The sequence below is a fragment of the Prenolepis imparis genome, unplaced genomic scaffold, assembly GCF_030444845.1.
Source record: "Prenolepis imparis isolate NDT839.2.m4 unplaced genomic scaffold, iyPreImpa1.0 SCAF_17, whole genome shotgun sequence".
NCBI lineage: Eukaryota > Metazoa > Arthropoda > Insecta > Hymenoptera > Formicidae > Prenolepis > Prenolepis imparis.
In genome coordinates this window covers 391285-416339 of record NW_028141175.1, presented here as the reverse complement: position 1 = coordinate 416339, position 25055 = coordinate 391285, and the positions used below count along the sequence as shown (strand labels likewise).

General features: G+C 30.9%; 2 protein-coding genes and 1 long non-coding RNA gene across 6 annotated transcripts; 2 read left to right on the top strand and 1 right to left on the bottom strand.

Annotated features, from left to right (window-relative positions):
• Nucleotides 1-202: 202 nt before the first annotated feature.
• On the top strand, nt 203-16265 carry LOC145946614 (ATP-binding cassette sub-family G member 4). Its single transcript, XM_083056355.1, has 13 exons — nt 203-350; nt 8990-9289; nt 9911-10094; nt 10287-10410; nt 11087-11232; nt 12174-12297; nt 12402-12516; nt 12787-12915; nt 13033-13148; nt 13359-13527; nt 13646-13902; nt 14218-14351; nt 14658-16265. Exons 2-13 carry the CDS (start codon nt 9085-9087, stop codon nt 14875-14877), a joined length of 1923 nt encoding a protein of 640 aa, XP_082912481.1. The 5' UTR covers nt 203-350; nt 8990-9084; the 3' UTR covers nt 14878-16265.
• Nucleotides 16266-16269: 4 nt separating this feature from the next.
• On the bottom strand, nt 16270-23511 carry LOC145946615 (ATP-binding cassette sub-family G member 4-like). 4 transcript variants are annotated; one of them, XM_083056356.1, is made up of 11 exons: nt 23023-23511; nt 20365-20678; nt 19405-19578; nt 18947-19157; nt 18465-18569; nt 17965-18113; nt 17720-17888; nt 17428-17528; nt 17057-17212; nt 16763-16881; nt 16270-16677 (listed from the first exon to the last, which is right to left on the bottom strand). In XM_083056356.1, exons 1-11 carry the CDS (start codon nt 23192-23194, stop codon nt 16449-16451), a joined length of 1899 nt encoding a protein of 632 aa, XP_082912482.1. In that variant the 5' UTR covers nt 23195-23511; the 3' UTR covers nt 16270-16448. The 4 variants fall into 4 exon arrangements, 3 of the variants coding, with proteins under 3 accessions (XP_082912482.1, XP_082912483.1, XP_082912485.1); XM_083056357.1 differs by lacking the exon at nt 23023-23511 and adding an exon at nt 20773-20890; XR_014427063.1 differs by having other exon boundaries at nt 16540-16677; nt 16763-16877.
• On the top strand, nt 22694-24682 carry LOC145946617 (uncharacterized). Its single transcript, XR_014427064.1, has 3 exons — nt 22694-22868; nt 24036-24195; nt 24320-24682. It is a non-coding gene; the product is annotated as an uncharacterized LOC145946617 (long non-coding RNA).
• Nucleotides 24683-25055: the final 373 nt, after the last annotated feature.

Here is a 25055-nt window from a genome sequence, read left to right as displayed (position 1 = left end):
ATAAACTATTTTTGATAGAGATAAAACTTATCTAAAATTCATTCTTCTTCACCGATAATATTATTCTTTTTTTAAGAGAAAATAAAATATTTTAGATCGTAGCTGAAATTGTGCAAATATTTAAATTCCATTTCGTAGCATCGGCGATCGCACAAGAGGAGAAGGGTTGAGAGATGCATGTCCGATTGTGAGGTGGGGGATTCGAGTGAGATAGAGAGAGGAAGAAAAGCGGGTACCGGTTCCTTGGAGTTCGTACTCTATCCTCGGTCGTCGACAGTCCGCGTCCTGGTCTGCTGTCTTATTGTTAGAGAGAACTTTGAAGAGCGCCTGTTGTACTGTCTGCATGTTCCGTAAGTACATCATTACTCTTAACGAGAGCACTTCACAATTTCACTCCGCAAAATATTGGATGATTACAAAAGTTCGTGCCCGATTTGAAGTTATTACCACCATCTATGCAAATCGGGCACGAACTTTTGCAATCATCCAATATTATTATATCTTACTCAATATATAAACTTCGTCGTGTGTATATATATATATATATATATATATATATATTATATAAATTTATATGTTGTGTATTTGTATATATTTGTGTGTGTGTGTGTGTATAGATTTGTATGTATGTATGTATGTATGTATGTATGCATGCATATACCTTCACAGTTCCGTTTATTCGTCTAAGAGCATCGTAAGTTTCCTGTGCATTCGATGTGTCAATCATATCGAATAATGCTTTCTCAGCATTATCTCTGGGATTAGAAGTTGGAAGTACGATTACAAATGTCAAAAGTTACAAAGTCAAGCTGTCTTATCGCCAACTTCCGTTGAACACGTGCAATTTTAATTTGCCTTACATTCAAGATATGTGAAATGTGCATACGCATTCATGTTTAGGAAAGTGTGTGGCGACTTTACATATTTTTAAATTTACTCCGATATTTTGCTAGAAAAATTGAGCGCTCTAGTTTTCTCTCTCTATCAGGCAATCTTGCGAAGCAAAAAGTTAAATTTTTTTATTTAGGAAAGTTGCGCGAAAGACTTGTTAGATTGATTGACACACGCGAATGAATTGCATTATAATTAACTTTCGACACGTGCAAAATATAATATTTACGTAAAATTAATTAATGCGTAAAATATAGAAAAGTTGGAGGAAAAATTCTTTTTTTGTACGAGATTACAAAAAAAATTTATTATAATATTAATATATATGAGCATTTATTAATATATATGAAAATTTATTATATATATATATGTATAATATATTAATTATCTGCCGAGATTCGAAGATATTCATTATCCATCAAGTGTTATTGTATTTCAAAGGTCGCGCGTGTTACCGAAAACGAAAAGTGATGACACTTAATTGGTATCTTTATCAATTATTCCCTGCTACGACTGACAAATTTGTCGAAAGCGAAGATAATTATTCAATTATCATTAATTATTATTAATTAGTATTTAATTAGATATAAATTTAATGTTTTCACAATATTTTGAAGAGAGACGACTCCTCTTTCACTCGCGTTCATTCAACATTAGTCTTCTCTATTTGTGTCGCGCCAAGTAATTTCACAGTCATCCAGACAGACATTTTATTGTTTGCGTTTAGCGTTAGCGGATTTATCTCTTGTTTATTATGACAATGAAATGTGCAAATACTCATAGTATCATTTTTCTCTTTTTCTTTTTTTTTCTATTATTGAGCCGTATTTATTTCGCTTCGAAGCTGATTGCTCTCAAGGTTATAGGGTTAGACAATGAGCCTCTCTTTTTCAGATAGCTCTTCAATGGCTCGATCTACCGCAATCGTGGCTAACGAAAGGTCATTGTCCCCCCAGCGGTGTTTCCGCACGAGGGGAATTAGCCGGCTTTCGATCGTTTGATGAGAGTTCTTTTTTTTTATATAAAGAGACAAGTCGCTAAAAATATATTTAAGAACGCGCGCGCTTTCGAACGGAACGATAATTATCCGAGTGAAAGAAATCTGGAGCGAATATGCAGACTTATATATAAGAAATTATATATTTGTATATCGTAATATATATAAATATATTGTAATTATATATATTTCTAACAAAAATGATTTTCGTTATAATGATATAATAATGATCAAAATTTGCCAGGAGTTAGGCTAAAAAAATGAACGTTTCATCTCTTCATTGATTGTACAAGTACTTTCATAGTTGCAACAAGTTTTTACATATTTTTTATTATATTATTATTATATTAATAGAAGTGCATCCCCATAAATATTAATTATACTGTTATGTCAAATATAATTTTTAATTGCATGGAAAGTAAATACAAAAAATTCTAAATGTTCTAAAAATATCAAAATAAAAGAAAAAAATTAATCACGTCCAAAGAATCGTATCGTACGTGTAAAAGAGATGAGGCAAGAAGATTCAATGTTTTGACTTTACGTGTCTCTTTCAAGAACGAGAAATATCAAAATTTGCGTAACTTAGATGTAACTTTGATGTAAATAAATATTGTGTGTGTGTGTGTGTGTGTGTGTGTGATAAAGAAATATCCAGTATTAATAGGTGTCAACTTTTAATTTCAAAGAAAAACAAAAATTATCATTTATTATCAATAAATTATATATATTTTTGGAGACTGTGTTTTAAATATATCTTTAAAACAGATTTTATCATCTTTTCTTCTACGTCTTTCAAATTTAATAAATTATTGCAAGTGTATGTATAAATAAGTTGTGGCAAAAATTGACAATTTTTAAAATTTTGACATTTGTATATATGTTAATAACATATATATTAATAACATATATTAATTCTGTTTTTTTTTTAATTTGCTAGTATGACGTCAGATTCATATCCAGTAATTAAAAGAATTTTGAAGTTTGAGTAAACGTAAAAACAATTTTCTAGATTTCTCAATGATTTAATTAACCACACACTATTTAAAACATGAAAATATCCTATATTAACCATAATTGTCACAACAAATTTTTTTAAAACTGAAAATTTTTATACCAACAATATATATACTTAATTTTAATTGCCATAAAACTTCTTCATAATACGTTACATACCGGTAGCCATAATATAATAAATTCTATTAAATTAGTCCATTTTTGCAATTTTAGTCGCAAATTTTCCAAAACTGTGATATGACTAAATTAGGAATCATACTCAGCGTAAAAAATTTACGAAAAAAGATCATACTTTCTCGTGTGTCTTTTTCTTTTTCTGTTGAACTGTGTTATCAATAAATATAACTGTGTTATCAATAAGTATAACTACGTTATTAACAAGTATGCATTCATAGTTAAAATTACACATTTACAAAATTACAAAATCACACAGTTTAAAATTATTAATGTTATTAATATAAATATAATCATTATTTTATATATTTAATATAAGAAATATCGTACTCTTATAAATATATCTTATTATTGGAAGAATTAATAACACATTGTGATACACTGTGTATCTGTACAGTAAAAATGACGAACAAAGATTCTATGCATCTTGAATGAATATTTATGTGCGTCAGGATCAAAGTCTACACATTTTTCTTTTTTTCTCTTCAATTCCGTCTTCGAACTTGATATAGATTCTTTGATTAGATAGCCGTTCCTTGGAATTGCAGAAAATTATTCTTATAATTGATGACACTGATGACGCATAACTGATCGCCAATAAATTAACTAGATTAATAAGATTATCGAGATACATTAACATACTGTGTAATCAACATAATTATTACTATTTTTTTACCCAGTCCATTCGTTCTGCGCGTGTTATTAAAATAAGTCACTCAACTCATCTCTAAAGCGAATACATCGCGGAAACGTGATAGAGAGCGATTTTCCCGATGTAAAAGTCCAGCCTCGCGCGATTCGAATCTCCCTCCCCTCTCTTTCACTCCCTCGTGAACTTTGCACGCGCAACTAGTCACTCTGTGTATATACAATTAATCAACCGCTTATCTGTCAATGTGACGTTTAAAGAGGACACGGGAGAGGCAGAAGCTACACAGAGGCTTTCTTCGAGAAAATTTCGACGCAATCCGATAACGGCGCGTGGACCTCTTTTCGACCGCGTATCGGGGGCGCAAAACGTCGATAACGATAAGTGATGTTTTCTACGATCGACATGCCGTTGATACCCATACCATTTGTACCGGGCATATCTTTCTTTGTTCCGATACTGTGATGACAAACTCTCTGCGTCCGAGCTGGCATAGTCGAGCCTTTGTATCGAAACAGTTTCGTTCTTTCCTTGAAACGCGAAGTGTCAGCCCGCCTTGGAAAGATATATATGGTATTCATCGCGCGGATTTTACGTGCCAAGGTAGCAGAAATCGACGTTTGCAAAAGTGCGCAATTGAAAAGTGTTCTCCTTTTTAGAGGGATCCTCGCTTAATGTTTATTAATCGACAAGTAGGCAATCGTGAGTTTGTTTCGAAATAAACCCTGATACGTCCTTGTATCTTCTATTCTCTCAAACTCTATATCTACATATGTATGTATGTTCTTGTAGGCATTTAATTAACAAATATTAGAATATATTGTACATTAATCAAAAGAAGTTTTTTTTTTTTTTGTGAACCATAAAATTGTTGACAATGAGTCGTCAGTTTCACCATAAAATCGTGTTCTTTTAAATTCTTTGGGCAATTTAAAGTCAACTTTGTTTCCTCGCAAGAATGTCGAGGCACTTTTTGATGACTTTAGCATATTATGAACGGTAGAATGAAAGAAACTTTTCGTGAACCAAACTTTAGAGAGACTTAAATGAATGGGAAACTGTATTCTGCAATTAATTTTAGATAGAATTCGGTTCGATAGAATAAGTTTACAGAATCAATTACTTTAATTATTAAAGTTGTATAATGTGTGGAAAAACTTTTTATCCATATTTACTTTGTGTTTAGTAATGTAATCGGTATCTCAATATGTGACTTGCGATCGTGATGTGACTTAAATAGAATTAAGTGGAATATATGTAATTGTTGAAAGATTGTTCCGACTCCGGTTCGCTAGAACGATTTAGAAAAACTGTTGCAAACAATTTAATAACATCCTTGATACAGTAATACATTCTTGATATAATAATCTAATCGTTGCTATGATGTATTAAAGGACGATATAATATTGTCATTATTTAGAAAATAATGCTGGGACTACAGAGATAAAAATACCAATTGCATTGCAGATATTCAAATGTAATATTAGACGCGATATGATAATACGCATGAATATTTATGCAAGAATCAAATCGCTGATAATTATGCAATAATAAAAGCATAATAATGTTATTGTTATCGACTTAACTTTTTAGAGTTATATAAATATTTATACAAATATTTATATAATATGAATTATATAGATATAATTATAAAGTTAAATCGATAATACAAAAACTACTATATGTACTATGTATAATTCGAAAACTACCAAATATAATTTATATAAATGATTGTATATATGTATAAATTGCAGTTGTTATTTTAGATCAATGAAGAAATATATGAAGCAATATATGTCACAATAGAATTCTCGTTAACATTGCCGACGTAATTCATATCGCAAACATGTATTCTTCCGAAGATTTGTATCGAATCGACAAGATTCACTGAAGCGACCGTGTATCGGACCGCGTTTCAATTGTGTGATAAAAAAATTTTAATTGTAGAAAGCTATTTCTCTTCTCTCGGAGATAACATTTTATTTTCGGCTACAATTGCGAATATATGACTCTATACAAAGAGAACTTTCTCTTAAAATTTATGTACTCTTAAAAGGTATATACCTTGAAAATCATGGTAATCGTGGGACAATATATGGTATGGAAAGAATTTTAAAAATGTTTGATTAATTTTACCATACTTTTAGTAAAATTAATCAAACATATTTTATACTTTATTGTGATAGATATTATTTTTTATTGTGACAAATATTAATCAGAGAAATTCTCATAAAATTCTTTCCATACCATATTGTCCCACGATTACCATGATTTTCAAGGTAAATTCTGAAAGAAAATTCTCTCTGTGTAAGAAAAGTGTTCGTAACCGCCGTGTATGTCTCCGTACATCTATTTTGTTTTCCGTTTGATGGATGATGTGGCATATGCAACGCGTATAATATGAACGTATGTGTACGCAAACTTTCTCAATCACAATGTAAAAGTTGATGGACAAGTACACGCGCATATATGTATGTTCAGCCGCACTCTCTGTATCCGCTTCTTTCAAAATATTCTACCTTGCTTTCACCTCGCGTGCAACAGGCTCATTGTTCAAGGTGCATTCTGAAGCGATGGCTTATCTCGATGGACTCCCAACTTATTTTTGACGCAAATTAATGACAAATTTTATCTTTTTTTTTTTAGTTTCTTGCAATAAAACAGTCGCTCCCGACTTATATGCCGAGGAATTTTTTTTATATTTATTTTTTTATATTATTTTTTATATTTTTTTATATTTCAAAATTTTATATATTTTTATTTTTTATATTTCGAAAGAAATTAATTTTGTTTGCGTAACGCAATAATTTTTCGATATTTTTATTAATCCGATATATTCGAAAAATTCGAGAGAATTATAAAATTGTAAAACGTTAATTATGAAAAAATTAAGAGTGAAGGAAATTTGTTTTGACTGAACGGACGTCTTCAAGCTTTCGATAGGAGAGACAATAACGAGGAATGCGCGATATAAAAATACGCAATCATTGAATTATTAATTATTAAATTCTTGGAAATAATTGCAAATGACAGACGACTTATTAACATAAACGAGCTGCGATTACAATATGTTTCTTTTATCCGTCATGACGTCAAAAGTCTACGAAATAGTCTCGTATTGCACGCTAAATATTTTGCTCCGTATTTAGCTTATCGCTATTTAGTTTACGCTCGCATAAGAGGAGAGAGAGAGGAGAGAGGATTATTGCATAAAAAAATCATTCTTTCGCATTGGCGACAGTTTTCTTTCGGTTCACATGCGCGTATTACGATAATATACTATCTTTGACGCAATTCTAAAACTCAAACTACGTACTCGTCCATTATCTTTTCACATTTCCTCTTTTTATTGCGGACACGCGTCGCTGAATTAACAATCGCTCAGCTGTTTGATTCCTATTTTAAAATAATACACAGCTTGTCCGCGCAAAGTTGATTAAAAATGATTGAATAAAAAGTTGACAATATTAACTCGGTATGTTGTGTATCCGTTTACGATTAGATAAGATTGACGATTTTCTCTCTTGTCTCATGAAATCATCAAAGGTTACTGGACTTAGTACTCTCTTAGGACGCAGCTGAAGCGATATAATCTTGTTGACGCAAAATTGATTATTGTTAAAGATCGCATACACTTCGCATAATTATAGGATATACTTTTGCGTTTGAATTTTTCCTCGATAGAATTACTGTGCAAATAATAGATGTCTATTTTTGTGGAATATCTTAATTTTTTTAATTCAGTTTTGTGCACTTTTCTTCGTGTGATTAAATATTAGATGTAATTGTTTATTTAACATATATACAACTTAATTAAGCCGCCTTGTTTTTCTCGAGTAGATGATAAAAATTTATATTATAAAACGAAACGGATGACTTTAGAATAAAAATTTTTAATTTTAAGATTAAAATAAAAAAAAATATATATATATCTGCACGTACAAAAACATTTAAATCTCTTAATCTTTTATACATACAAAATACTTACATTATAAATTTCGTTTCAAAATATATTATTAAAATTCTGTATCATGGACGACCGATATTTTTTGCGTATGTAAATCCGTAATATCCTGAAATAGAATAAGACTCACATTCCACCGTTTATGAGTAATTGCAAACTGTGTGACATAATAATTATGCGATAAAAAAGTAAAATTATGTGATTAGAACAAAAGAACTTTTGCTTCCGCATGAAATAAGTGTATCGATAAACTCATAAATATGTAAATTACGTAGCAAATCAGTGTCTTGATCCATTTTTTTCGACAAACGCTCGCACGTCATACATTTATTATTTTATCTGTTTAAAATTGAGCGGTCGGTCCATATTCCAGTAAAACTGTCAACATCGTTGCGTAAAGCAAAGAAAGAAAAAGAGGCACACTTGTATAGGACACTATATATCAATTAATTTTATTTAATATTGTCCGAATACACATGTACACACATACATATGTACGTGCCTGTGTTGAGGTCATGATTTATGATGCGACTTTGTTCTCTAGACGACTCATAAATAAATAACAACTTCTAGAAACTAATACTGAATGTCTAATAATTGTGATTATCGACTATTATATCAATAAATTTGAATTTTTTATATTCCATTTTTATTTAATCGATAAAAATAGTTTTGCACTTTAATCTTAAAAGAGAGAAGAGTTTATTATTAATATAAACTTGTAATTAATCGCAATTAGTGCTATCAAGAAGTGAATAAATTCAATTTTAAATCGATAAAATTCTCTCTAATATTAAAACTATAGATTAATTCTAGTTTCGACAAAATATCTAATCCAAACGTAAAATATTCAATTTCCTCTTCAAGTCGCAAAACAAAATAATTAATTAATTTGTCTCTATTGCGACATATCGATATGCGGCTCGTCTGATGTAATTCTGAGAAAAAGAGAGAGAAACGTGGAGCAATAATATATATTATGTATACAGCGATCAAATCATGTAAAACTTCGATGTCGGTCAAATTAACTTGTCAGTCCGACTTATAACTTCTGGTTAGAGCGAAGGACATCGTAAAATTCGTTACCGCATTCGACCTCGACTTGTAATTGGCTCTTACCTTTTTGAGATAAAGACATATACACACAATATCTGTACAAATCTTGTAAATGTGCCGCGCGCTCGTAAATACGCTGTAAAATAAGCGATTATCGCGATCGATGTCATCCTCGATTATCTGTTATTGCAAATATCCGCAAGCAAGTCTCTAACACTTCGCTGCTTCTTCTTTGTTCCAGGTTCTCCGCGTACGTCGGAACGACAGATGACCGTTCGAGCATAATCGCCCCTGTGTCACTCAAGTGGGTTCGCACAATATAAAGCGCATATAACGATGGAGGTATTGATACACGAAGCGAGCAACCGGCAGGAAATCAGCGCGAGCGCGCCGATTTGCACGGTCGACCTTAAATCCGCGTCCAAAGCGAAGAGAGAGGACGTCGACGAGGCGTCCCAGATTACGCGTCAGAATGGCAAAGAATCGATCGACATCATCTTCGAGAACATCACTTACACCGTGAGCCTCGGCTTTAGAAAAGGTACTTTTCACTTTTTCATAGATCAAGATATACTCTTCTCAAATATATATACAATACACTGAAATAGTCGTAATTTATTAAGAAGCCTTTCTAAAAAGTGACAGTTTACAGTCAAATTTTGATCGCGTATCTTATGAAAAATTATTAAAAAATATTTTATAAATTTAAAGCTATTAAAAAATATTTTGCAACGATAATTCAGCCGATTGTAAAATAATTAAGTAGAAATAAAAATTAAATAAAGAATTATAAAGATACACAGAGAGAATTTTCTCTTAGAATTTACCCTGAAACTCATGATAATCGTGGGATGATATAGTATGGAAACAATTTTATAAGAATTTTTCTGATTAATATTTATCATCACAATAAAAAATAATAATATATATCTATCACAATAAAATATAAAATATGTTTGATTAATTTTACTAAAAGTATAGTAAAATTTACTAAAAGTATGGTAAAATTAATCAAACATATTTTTAAAATTCTTTCCATACCATATTGTCCCACGATTACAATGCTTTTCAGGGTAAATTCTAAGAGAAAATTCTCTCTGTGTACAATATTGAAAAACAAATGGTGTTTTTAAATTACGCGAGCGATCTTTAAATCCTGTAGGCCAGAAAGAGATTTTGCACGGGATCAATGGAAGGCTACCAAGTAAACAGCTAATCGCTCTGATGGGACCGTCTGGCGCGGGAAAGTCCACGTTACTCGACATCCTGTCCGGATTTCGCGTAACCGGCGTGGAGGGTGTTGTACTCATCAATGGTCGCCTTCGGCATCTCAACACTTTCCGAAAGTAAGCGGATAACAAGCGTATCGCGATATGTACTGATTCATTATTTCAAATTCGAGATTTTTTTAAATTAAATAGAAGTAATTAATAGATATAATTAAAATATAGTTCTATAGTTATACTATTATTGTTGTATGCCAATCTTGCTTCGCGTCTTTTTCTCTTTTTAATGCTTTCTTTCTGTCGCATCCTCAGATGTAGCGCCTATATCACGCAAGACAATCGATTAGAACCACTGCTGACTGTGGTCGAAAACATGAGTGTCGCCGCTGATTTGAAACTTCCGTCAAATACGTCGCGACACAAAAAGGAGATGATCGTGAGTAAAAATTTGTCAATCATACAAAATCATCGAGATGTTTCATCTCGATGTATTAGTAATGAATTTATATTATATATGAAATTCGATAATTAGAGAGAAAACTCTGTAGTTATGTAAGATAAAAGAATCTTCTATACTAGTTATTTAGAGAGATAATTCAGAAATAAATTTTATTCTAATAAAAAGAAGTTTTAAATTTTCTGAATGGAAATTAATTCAACAGAACATGCATTATTATATATCAATCAATGGATGTACACTGCTAAAAACAATTAAAGTAATATGTAATTTTAAAATATATATTAAAGAGTGATATTTTTAGGTGCATTACGTTCGTACTGATTAATAATCTTGTATAAATAAGAAATTATTTCTGATTTTGACATTATATAATGTGTGTTCCGCGAACGATTTTATGTGTATATTTGTTACTTATAACGCTTGATATACATAAGATAAAGCTGCAGCTGCTAATCTGCAAAATGTACAATAATTATTTAATTTATATTTATTTAGAAACAAAGTACGAAAATGTGCGCATTAAACTTGTTTATTTCCATCTGTTGAATAAACTTATATATTAACAAAAAAATTTGTTATCAAACTGATTTAATGTACACATTGCAGTATATTTATTGCAAATATTTTAATTAATTATACGAATGCGTTTCAGATTGAAGAAATTCTCACGACACTTGGTTTATATGAACACATGTATACGAGATCTGGCAGATTAAGTGGGGGACAAAAAAAACGGCTATCAATCGCATTGGAATTAGTTAATAATCCTATGGTGATGTTTCTCGACGAGCCAACTACGTAAGTGTGACATGTAATTGATCTTTTCACTTGATCCGATATTTTTTTATTCATTCTTTGCTATTCGCAAAAAATTAAATGATCATCTCATCGCATGTCATGTATAACAAATATCTAATATAACATATGTTAATAAAATTCTCTTAATAATATCTTATTATTAACAATATTTTTATAATTGCATATATATATATTTGCGAATTTTATTTTCCAATATATATATATATATATATATATATATATATATATATATAACGCAGTATTCTAATTTCTTCTTCTATTCTTCTTTTAATCTTTTTTCCTTTAACCTTTTCTTTATTCTTTTTTTATTATTTTTTAATCTGTTTATTCTGCAAAATACACGAAAAGCATGATATTATCTCATTATTTTGCAATAGATTTAACGATTTATTAATATCGTTTTTAATTTGCGATTTTCTAACACAAAGTCACAAAGTGACTTAATAACTCATTATTTTTTCTCGCTATTAAATCGTTATTTTGAGATAATTACATTATTTTGCGTCTTGACTGGCAAAAGATTCGATGTTTATTTATATATAATAGCGACTTGTAAACACAATTAACACAATGTCAGCGTTGAATATGGCGTTTATTATCGCGATTTTTCTGCTATTGAGTAATGTCTTTAATTTTTGTTTTTGCGATTTAATCGTGTTATTTGAAATATATTAATTTGCATTTTAGCTAGCAGAAGAAAAATGATATTTACACTGTACATTATATTTGTAAGCATAATTGACACACGTCAGCGTTCCATATTTGAGTACAAAGTTTGAATATATTTAATGTTTCCAGCTTATTTATGCGAAAACTGTGTATAACCATATGATCGAGTAACACGTTGTTGAATCCAAGAAATTTTTTTTAAATTATAGGTGTTCTGTTATTTATTTGACATTTTTTTTTATTCATTATAGAGGTCTAGACAGTTCCTCTTGCATGCAAGTCGTAAATTTATTAAAGATATTGGCGCGACAAGGAAGGACAATAATCTGCACTATCCATCAGCCAAGTGCGTCCTTATTTCAACTGTTCGATCAAGTGAGTATCATATAAAATATATTTCGGAAAATTTAATATTATAAGAAGATGCGATGTCAATTTTATGATCATTAAAAAAAGTTAATTAATTAAAATCTCTGCAGGTGTATGTCTTGTCGAAGGGGGACTGTCTGTATCAAGGAGCGACGAACAAATTGCTACCTTATCTTGAAAGTATAAAACTACCCTGCCCTATGTTTCACAATCCCGCCGATTACAGTACGTATAATAATTCAGTCTGTAATTCTTTAAAAAATTATTTGAAAATTTTGAAAATTTGAAAATTATTCATCAGTCTGCATCTTTGAATTAGTTCTAAACAAGAAAAAAAGACAATAACGTTATGTTTTTGAATTTCATAAAAGTTTCTTCATCTCACTATTTGATTTTATATAAAATATCGAATGCGAAAAAAAATATGTGTGTGTAAAATTCTGTATAGAATCTAGAGTAATATCTAGAAAAATATTGAGAAATATGCGTTTGCAGTAATCGAACTCGCTTGTGGAGAATATGGCGAAGATAAAATCGACGCGTTGATAAACGGATCGCAAAATGGAAGCAATTTACAGTGGTTTGAAAATTCGGCAGATCTAATGGATGCGAAAAGTTTGAGAGGTAGGTAAATTGAATGATAGACGATATAACGATCTCTATAACTTTATTAACTTGATTTTATATTTCTAGAACATTTATGTTATATAATATATAATAGTCATTTAATTTTTCTTTTAGCGGCGCGTCCTTTGGCGAACAGATTCGAAGATAATAGCGGTTTGCACGCGACGAATCTCTTTCATCAAATGAGAATCTTGTTAAGAAGAGGTTTCATCATGTGTAAACGAGATACGGTACGAATGTTGCATAATAATAATAATTAAAAATTAAACGATACACGCGATGTTTAGAAATTCGCAAAGTCAGTCTAAAGATGACGCAAGGATATTTTAGCGATTTACGTAGCTTAATATAAAACGTAAAAAGTACATTCCATGTACGTACCTATAATCATACATAATATCCTAAGAATATAACATATTATATATTGTATCTGTTTGCAGACATTGACACATTTACGCGTCGCGGTCAACGTAATCGTCGGCTTAATGCTGGGCTCGGTTTTTTTACGATCTGGCGCCGATGGTTCGCGCGTTTTGGACAACTACAATCTCCTCTTCTCGATCCTGATCCATCACATGATGACGACAATGATGCTCACTATAGTGACATGTAAGTGTGTGAAATTTGTATGAATCGCAAGTATGGAGAAAAATCTCTGCATAACGATTTTTTTATGCAAATGCATATAATGTAAAAGAAGAGTTAAATGTTGTTTCTGACCTTGCAGTTCCGATGCAGATGTCCATCTTGGTAAAGGAGCATTTTAACAGATGGTACAGCCTGAAGGCGTTCTACACCGCTATTACGTTGATCGACATACCGATTTCGATAATATGTTGCATCATTTTCACAATAATCGTTTACCTTATGTCGGCGCAGCCATTGGAGCTTATTCGATTCTTCATGTTCCTGGCTATCAGCATGTTTGTGATGTTTATAGGTCAAGGTACCGGCCTCATGATAGGCGCTGTGTTCAACGTCGTGGTGAGTGAATATTTAATTATAATTATTATTGCAACAATTTATGAGGCAATAATGCTTGCGTTTAATCAATAAAATGTTATTTTATATATAGCTACATGCAAAACCAGTATTATCTTTTTAATCTGCATATTCTTAACTTAAAAGATGTTAATTTTACCATCACTGGCGTCATTTTAAAAGTGATTCTTTTGTACTTACATCAATAATTCATCGAGACAAGAGATATAAATGTTTTTTTATAGCTCTTTTGAGCAATATAAAAATCGCATTTAATTATTTACGTAAATAGAACTTGATGAAAAAACTTGATTTTAGAATGGGACATTTATGGGGCCGACATTAGCAGTACCGTTGATGATGTTCGCCGGATTCGGCGTGTCTTTACGTGATCTTCCAAACTACCTAAAATGGGGTAGTTACATCAGTTACTTAAGATATGGTTTAGAAGGGTGAGAATTATTTTTCTTCATGTTTTGTAAATTTTTTATTTATCGTTTAACATATGGCAATATTAAATATATGCCGCGTATAAAGTTAAATATAATTTATTATTGTTATCATTATTATTATTTTTTCCTATTTTTTAATATCTCTTATTATTTCGTCTCCCTAATAATTTATTTATAAATATTTATAGCACAGTATTATATGTAATTTAATACAATTATGATTTAAAGAGAGTTGTATATAAAATTTAAAGTATAATACATATGTTTATGCGCGTAACAAGAACATGGGAACATTTTCTGTCGCAGATTCGTCGGAGCCATTTACGGTTTGGACAGACCGATTCTGGATTGCAAGGAGAAGGGCGAGCTGTACTGTCACTACAAATATCCGTCCAAATTCCTCTCCGACATCGCTATGAGGGGAGACCAATTCTGGAACGATGTTATCGCACTGACCATGATACTAATCATCACACGCTGCGGCGCGTATCTGCTTCTACGATGGAAGATTGTGTCGCAACGATAAAGCCGATGCATGCGAATGAATCTCTTCGCAGCAAAGTAAAACCAAAATACATTCGTTATACGTCCGAGTGGTTGCGAGTTGTGCGTGCTTGATCTTGGAATGTATATATCTGAAATGAAAATCGGAATCGTATTCTCATCAAAATTCAAATATTTTTTTTCATTCGATTGAGCAGTTATAATTATAGTCATTCATCTCGTCTCTGTCAGATCGTTATATATTTTTTATTATTATTATCGAAACTTATTTCCGAACAACGAAGAAAGTGCCATAAATTTCTTAAGCACTTGGTATATAATCTTTTTATACGCGTGTATGTATCTTTAAAATCCTCCCGTTGTAATCTCGTGACAGTCGCGAGTGAATGAGAATGTGAGACTGTATATGCTCGTGTATGTTAGCATACATACAGATATATATGATAAACATATATTGACGGATATCGAAAATAGTGATGATATAATACACGTACGCATCGATAACGTTAGCGAACAGTACGATGATTGTATATCTGCTCGAATGTGATATCATATATATAGATGCTGCATATAAGAAAGCTGTGCGTAGAAGATGTGACGTGTGCGTTACATTAATAGGGTGAATTAATAAGATATTCTTTTTTAAAATGGGGGTTTATTGCGTCTATTATAGCCCTGACAGCTGATGATTTTAATTCACCCGACTTCGATAAGCAAATGCGTCACACAAATTGAGCTGAATCATATATTCGATAAGATGCATTAATGAATGTGTGCGATATACGCATCATATGTCCAAAGTACGCATATAAGAATAGGAATGTTGATTTTAAGATGAAAAACATCGCACACACGCTCATCAAATAATTCATATAATATTTTCTAAGATTTTTTTATACAATTGTCAAGTATCGTATCATCGAAATGTCATTTCCGAATTATTCCAGACATTAAAGAAGGAAATATGTTGAATGTCGAATCAGTATAGGATGCACCATGAACTAATAATAGTTCATTTTTAATCTCTTGGAAATATTATGTGAATCGTCTTTTAAAAGAGTTTAAACTTATTATGTATACTTTATATATATATTATTATTACAATTAGTATCGTCATCGTATCATTATTAGTACATATTTTTATGTTATTTATTATTTTACTTTATGCACATTTATGCAAAAAATAAGAAAGAAGTAAAGAGAGAGGGAAAAAAATTTGAACTGCCCGTTTGATATTCTCGTCAGCTTTATCAAGTCGGCGCTCTTAATGACTATATTCCTAAGATATTTTGGTTTATATAATATTGTTATATTTAATTTATTTTCTTATAATATATACAATATTAATGACTTACAGTATAATCTAATTAATTATAAAATTATAGAAAAATAAATTTTATTATGTGTTATTATTGTTTCATCGACTATGTTATATCTAGATAAAATTCATATTTACATTTTTTTACATTTTTTCTTACTTTTTTTGCTCGTTAGTAGAGAGAAGATTTGTTCTACTATTAATTTAGAGAGACAAAGATACTCGTCGAAAACAAATCTTCTCTATATAAGTACATGTGAAATTAATTTTATACATCACTTTCTCGCGTAATAAATTTTCCAACAAAGCACCACGTAGACGATACCGTGTAAGCAGAATATCCAACAACCGAGTATCGTCAAAATTTTATAGAACGACACCGTAGGCATGTCCATCGATGAGAGAATTTTGCTTGGCGAATGAAGATAGCAGGGAATCTCTGAGCAATATAAATTCGGACGATCGAGACTGTAGATCGCTTGTATCATTCCCTCAAACGCGTATCTGCAATAAAAAATTGCGTATTTTTTTCAATTAATGGAAAGAAAAAAATTTGAATTAATAAGTAAAAGTATATTTTTGTGCACACCTGAAAAAGCTTATGGAGCCTAAGGGTTGCAGGTACGCCGCCATCTCCCCTATCTTCAAGAAAAATCCGGCAAACAGCAACAATGGTATGCTTAATGCCGGTATTAAGAAAACACCTATCTGAAGAAAATAATATGCTTATGATTACTCATGTTATTTTTATATTAATTAACAGTACGTAATTTGGATAATACGATCTGATCGATGGACTGATTTGAAATTTATCTTTATCGTAAATGAACCATCTGTTAATTTTTATAAAGGTACGGAAAATTGCTATATTGCGTTGTAGCACCTCAGTGTTGAAAGCCGAACCAGTCAGAATCCCGACTGTTTGTCCAAGAATTGTTATCAATACGCCAACACTCCACGCTCGCAAAACCCTGTCAGATTCCATTGGCTGTCCCGTCACGTAGTATGATATAAGCAAGAAGGACGAAGAACAAAGTATCTAAAGATTCAAGCAAAGTCTTCTATTCGATGATTTTAAAAACAAGAGTCACATATATAATTATGTAACGTCCAATATAAAAATATATAGTATATATATATAGTATGTAATATATGTATGTAGCATATATGTATATCATTTTATATAAATATAATATAAAGTACAGTAAAGAAAATTATAATGATGTTAGCATAGAGATTTATTAGAAAACGTACTTGCATCGGAAGATCCATTAATATCTTTACGCTATAGTAGGCTCTCAAGGAATACCAATTATTTAAATGCTCTTGTAGAAACACTGCCGCTTCCGTGGGAACTGCAACCATGCGATATAGTTTAGAATGTCGCTATAAAAATTATCAAATTTTCTTCCTAACTCGGAAAATCTTTCGATGATGTTTTTTATTTAGTTATTTTTGCCAATAAGCAGAAAAAAATCACGTCCAAAATTTATAATGTCGTGATTAGTCCACAAAATCTCAAAAAGAGGATCTATACATCACTTACACATCTGCACCGCCGGCATCGAATTTGCAAAAAATAAGAACAGCAGAAGGAAGAATAAGCAAGCTATGTTGCTGTTCACTTTTAGCGCATCATTGCCAAAGTCATAAAAGACCGCACCTAAAAGCAGTCCTACTGCTACATGCGCCGCAAATCTCAGCATCGTCATGGTCTGAAAAATTGATCGAGACAACACCATTTTAATTTCGTGCAAATTATCGGCCTCTCTTAGATCAGCTCTTACTCACGGTATCTCGCTTGATGCAAATTAAAACTCTTAAAAATAATATCTTTTGTTGTTGCCACGTTGACAGTCTTTGTTTTGTATTATTTGTAGACGCGAAGACGTCATCTTTCTCGATATTCTGCTTAGAACAAATCGTGTCCGAGTCCGTTTCTGCAAAATTTGTCGATTATTGATTATTGATTAAAATTTCACGCTCATCTTTATATTCTCTCGTCTTGCAATTTTTTATCCGATCTATCTTTTTTTTCTCTACTGCAAAATCTACATTTCGAATAAAAATTGACGCAGATATATTATTATTACTCTATATATTCGATAAATAAAATACAATTACACATTGTCGTCACGCAGTTAGCGAAACAAAATAAGAATATTGTAATTAATATAAAAGCGAAATAAATAGATTTTGAAATAGATTATTGAAGATAATAGAGAAAAATTCAAGTAAAGATTTATATCTAGATATGCATATAGACATGCATATATATTACGTTTATTTACCATTTTTATAGGTATGGCGCGATTTGTACTTTTCATATTCACTACGACAGATCTCGTATAGACTCTCCAAATCTCCGCCTCTCTGTTCGGTTATTACTTCGAGTACTGTAATCATAAAAAACAACATTGCATATCATTAGTGCGTGTGTATCGTCCTTTATTTTTTTAAGTCAATAAAGCATATCTCCCCTTCCTTCAACAGATTTAAATAACGAGATATTCAATACTGAAAAATTATATTGAAATACTTAAAAATAGATAACGATAAAAAATCTCAAGTCACATTAATTTTTAAAATTAATAACAATTTTTCATCGCAAAAATTTTCCCAATTAGTAAGAGATTCATCTAAATTCCAAAATTGTGAAAAATAATGTGCGAAAACGCAAACGCAAAAAAAGGATAAACGCGTAAACTGTAAACGCTGTTTCTCTAATTTGAATTTTCAGTGACTCAAGCTGGATTAACAGAAGCAATATTACCGAATTCAGCGATGTTGTAGAAGCGCGGACACGTGAACCCGGCGCATTCGTATGTATTCAGTATCTCGCTCTTCGGACCACAGTACATGCATCTACCTCGATCAAGTACCATAATGTTATCGAACTGCGAGATCATCTGACTACTGGGTTGATGTATCGCGCAAACCACGGTGCAGTTTGCTCTCGCCATATTATACAGCACGTTAATGAGCTGTTGAAATATTCACCCCGAAATTTTAGCATATTATATCTTATTAAAGATGATATTAAAAAATAAGAATTTTTTATATCATACATAATATGTAAAATTTTTTTATATCATTTAATTTGTAAGAATTTTTTATATCATTTAATTTGTAAGAATTTTTTATATCATTTAATATGTAAAAATTTTTTATTAACATATGTGTGTGCATTTCGAATAATGTTTTTGTTAAACTATTATTCATGGATCATACCTGATTAGATGCCACGCTATCGAGGCCGCTCGTCGGCTCGTCTAATAAAAAAACGGATGGTTTGGTGATCATTTCCACTCCGATGGAGAGTCTCTTGCGTTCGCCACCACTCAACCTGTTCGCCAGTGTGTCTAGACAACCTGATAAACCAAGACTCTCAGCGATTTCGTTTACCTGAAATAATTCAGAAAAAAATTCAGGATTTTTATGGATCATGTATCAATGCGCACTTTATTTTATCGTGCGACGTACAGTAAATAAAAAATAATCGATGACCAACGATTCAGATGATGGAAACTACATAGTTTAATAAAAATTACTTTTTTCTATATACAAAGAGGATGAACATTTCCAGTAGTTTTATTACAATTCCGGTCTTGAAATTGTTATCACATATTTATTATTAATAAAATAATTATTATCACTTTAGCTGCAATTTTAAGAAATTTGTAGCTAAATTGCAAGCAAAGAAAAATTATTTTACCATATATTATAACCATATACAACACGTTGAAGAAGTCATTGCAACGCTCGTGTTTGATGTCTGAAAACTGCAGAAAATTTATTCTCTGTTTCTCTCTCTTGAGTATTTTTTTAAATTATATTATTAAACTATTCTATAATTTATGAATAATTCTAACAGCCACTTTCGGAGCAATGCGACAATGTATTTAACTTTTCTGTCAATGAACGAGTACTTGGGTATTCAAAGCAATTTTAAATATTAAAAAGGTGTCGGAGTTTTTCTTCATCTAAAACAAAATACAAAGAGCCTTTGTATTCGGACCTCTTAAAATATAACGGAAAGGAATGTCCAGCAGCTACTTTAAAAAAAAATTGTCAGTGAAATGTGTTAAAAACATGGAATTAATCAAGGTACTCGTACATTGATGACAAGGTGAAAAATTATATGCTGACAGAAGGAGTTAAGCATCTTCATTCCATCCTGCTCGCACTTACGATCAGTCGAGCAATCGCTTGCTCGTTTCCCTTAACGTCCATCTTTAATCGAGTCGCTATGTACAGGGTCTCCCTCGTCGTGAGGAATGGCAGCAATTCGAATTGTTGCGGCACGTAACATACATGTTTGCGGAACGTTCCTTTGTTTTGTTCGACGCCATTTACAGAGACGATACCGTCGACGTTGAGCCATCGCTCGCCCGAGATGATTTTCATCAGCGTTGACTTTCCTGCGCCGGAAGGACCGATTATCACCGTCACTTTCCCGGGCTCGAAGTGTCCGGTCACATCGCGTAAGATCGTCTTCTTGTTCCCTAAAGTTGGATATTATTTCATTAATAACTCATTATCTTATGCACGATAGAAACGCGAGTGTTAGAACGAAATTTGCGCTATATATATACATACCTATATAGAGAAGATGAACGAAATATTTTTTTATTATCTTCGCAAAAATGCAAACTTTACGACATCAATAAGGTTATTTTTATTAATATTTTTTTCTTTCTATTTTTTCATAGATTATTTTTCATATATTCATTATACTCACTATATTCATTACATATACTCGTTAATTTAAAAAAGCAACATTTATTGCACATTATGGTAATTAAGTATAATCAAGTATTATAAATAAGTATAATAAACTATTATATCATGAAATTGCTTGATGAATCTCATTTTTAACGATTCTTATCAATTGTGAACGAATAACTAAACCATGCGACTTGCATGACTTTTATGCAGTTATTTATTTTAATTTAAAGGAGTTATATCAGTGTAATTAAAAAAAAACAGAAATATCTTCTGCAATTATTTTTAGAAAATTGTGATGTGTAAATTAAAGAAGGTTTTTTTATTTTAATAAGAAAGCATATAGCAAATAATTTGATTTTTAAAAAATGATGTAAAAATAACGTTTAATGAAGAGTGTCAAAAAAGTCTTCTGGAAAAACACATGTTGCGTTTATAGCTTTCCAGCCAAACTGTTGATCCGAGAACCAAAGGCAAAAAAACACAGATTAGAGATTTAGAAGCGATTACATAATCCCAAAGAAGTTATTGTAAAATATCAGCTGGCACTTTAATCGCAGTAATGCAAATTTGAGAGAGCAAAAATTTACAAGCGCAAATTTTTATGTTGCCATTTATTAGACATAATTCTGAACCTACAAAAATGTAAGATTAGAATATATAAATAATGACAGTTTAAAATTGAACACAAAATGAGAATGGAATGATTAATGTGCTTACAAATTTTTGTTTTCTTAAATTTGCATTTTCGGTGTTACTATGCGATTAAAGTATCAGCGGATGTTGCAACAATCTAATTATCGTTGCGTAATGCTTCTATTTTTATTAGATCTTATTTTTGTTTGCAAGCGCTTAGCGATAATTGCGAATGAATAATTAATGCGCTTCATAAATATTGTTACGTTGAAACGTACAATTTTTACGTTGAAAAATTATACTTCGCATTTTTAATGATAGATAATGTAGATTTTCTTCTCACAGAAATACATAAACATTCTGCTTTGAAAAAAGAAAAACAAGTTCACGAGTCTATGTTGAACATCTATATATAGAAATGAGATTATTAAATGTGTGTTGTTAGAAGTTATTTATTATAACCATAAATGAATTCTGTACGTCTTTTTTAATGTTTTTGTATCGGAAAATAAGAATAAAAAAAAGCTACGAGTGGATATACAAGCCGTAATATTAGTAAATTCGCCCATTTTAAGATGTAGTCATAAATGTTTAGAGAGAGGAGCAAGATTATCGGTTATCGTTGTGATGATAAAATTATTATTCATAGAATCTATAATATTTATAGAATAGAATAGATATGTAATATATATTTTAAATTAGACTGAATAATTTTTAGATAATGGATGATAATATATAGCGTTATTATTGAATGATATTTTTTTATTCCTATCAAATCTAGATTGTATTTATCTATTATTAAACATATTTATATCATTTTATCTTATACCTATATCATATTATAATACATTATAATAACATATCATATTATATATACTCGGCCTTATTTAGTTTAATCTAAATAGCATCTATCTATTAAAACGAATACCAATATATATAACGATATCGATACGTTGTGTAAATAATATATATTGGAATAATATTGAAGAATTTCTTGTTAAGTCGCATATATGCATACTTACTAAAAAAAAAAAAAAAAAAAGAGGAAGAGACATTTTTCTCTTTTTCTCTCTCCCTCTCGCTCTCTCTCTCTCTCTCTCTCTCTCTCTCTTGACTTGATAACCGGTTAAAGATCCATTAATTTTCATAACAGATAAACACTCTGTACGGATAAGATACGTTTTTTAAAGACTAAATCGACACAAACATTTATAGACACATGTATCGCAATACGCTTATGAGGTTGAAGCGAATGATAACGGCAGAACTTAAAAGTGATAACACCAAGTGTCTCTGTGAAGGTTGTCTGAAGACTTGCATAAGCAAATGGCGCGGTAAGTATTAGTTAGTAGAGACGATCAGAAGAGACTGGCACTTCATTGGCATCTCATTTCAGAGAAAAGAGTAAGAGAAAGAAAGAGAGAGAAAGAGAGAGAGTGAGTGAGGGGGGGCCATGTGGGACAATATGTAAAATAAATGTATCTCTACCGTTGCGATAAACCGAGTAACGAAGATTGTTGAATTCGATATACAATTGTGACTTCCGCTCTTCTTCCACGAGTTCTCCCATCAATTTTTCCGACTCCCGCAACTGAATCCGACAGCTGTCATTGAGCATCGTCGTCGCGTCATTTTTATTATTATCATCAGCTTCCAGCATTTCTCTCTCTCTCTTGCTTCGTAATTGAGCGTCCGTTCCGTCAATTGATTAAATGCTCACTATTATACACATAGGCAAGTCTGCACGGACGAGTATAACAAAGAGGCGCGACTTCTTTAAATTCTCTATCAGAGTACGTGAAAGTACGACCGACACACTTTCGATCTTATACCATAATTTCGATCGACTCGTTTCACACTTAGTTGTACAAGTTTTGCTATAGTTCTAGTCGCCTCTTACTTTGATCAAATGAAAGGCGCACACACTCGCGAAGTATCACTCGTGAATTCCCAGCCGCAACTGTCAGACGCATGATGTCTGTTTAAAGCACTGTCACGATTTTAAGCACACACAGCGATTATGATAATGAAACGATTGCATTTAATAGTCGGTTTATTTTATGCACATTTTATCGATATTATAATGTAATTTACATTAGAAAATATATCGAGATTTATTTCAAATAACGAGAGAAATAAATAAGAACCACGACAACAAACATTAATCAATTACAATAATGATTGTTATGTTTCTCAAATAAATTATTTTTTTTTAAATTTATTATTATTCTTTTATAATCAAGGAGATTTCATACAGTTTCAAAAATTTAACACATATATAAAACTGTTATGTCATGCATTCATGGTAATTATGAGATTAAGATGTCGATATCTGTCAGTTTTTTTAACCGACTTAACTTTTTTGAATAATCTAGATACTGTGTTTAAATAAAGATTATAGTTTTTAGAACTGTGCAAAACAAAGTAAAGAAACTGTTCAATTAATCATTCAACATACATGATAAATCATTTTTTTGTTAAGGAAATGCTTTAAATTGCAGATGATTCTACGTTTAATTTTTTGTTAAAAATAATACACTTTTTATAAATGTTGATTACGTTTTCTAAAAAAACACAACGAATAAAGATATTGGTGCGACAAGAAAGAATAATAATCTGTACTATTAGCTGAGTGTATCTTTATTTCAATTGTTCGATCAAGTGAGTATCATATATATAAAATATCGCAAAATTTAATATTACAAGGAAATGCGATATCGAATTTCATTTTTGGAATCATGTGTTATGATCCTCTAAAAAAAAAAATTAATTAAAATTTCTGCAGATATATGTCTTAGCAAAGGGAGAATGTCATCCGTACCAAAGAGCGACGAACAAATTGCTGCCTTATCTAGAAAATATAAAACTATCTTGCTCCATATAAAAAATCGCAATCCTGCCAATTACAGTACGTATAATAATTTGGCGTGTAATTCTTTAAAAAATTATTTGAAAATGTTTTCTAAAATTTATTCTAAAATCCGCACCTTTGAATTAGTTGTAGACAGCAAAAGAGAAAACATAACGTTATGGTTTTGAATTCTCTATAAACGTTTCTTCATATTATACTATTTGGTCTTCTATAAAATATCGAAAGCAAAATATATATATGCGTGTATGTGTGTATGAAAATCTGTAGAATCTAGAATCTAAAATAGAGTAGAATGTGTGTGCGATATAGGCATATAATATGTTCAAAGTACGCATATAAGAATAAAAATGATTGATTTTTAAAAGAAAAACACCGCACGCTTATCAAGTAATTCATATAATAATTTATAAGAATTTTTGATACAATTGTCAAGTACTGTATTATCGAAATGTCATTTTGTATTATTCCAGACATTATGGAGGCATAATGTCGATCGTCGAATCAGTAGGATACACTATGAAATAACTACGTTCATTTATTTTAATCTTTTGAAAATATAGTGTCAATCTTGAAAGAATTATATTATTACTACACAATTATTACTATCATCGTATCATTATTAGTATACATATTTTTATGTTATTTATTA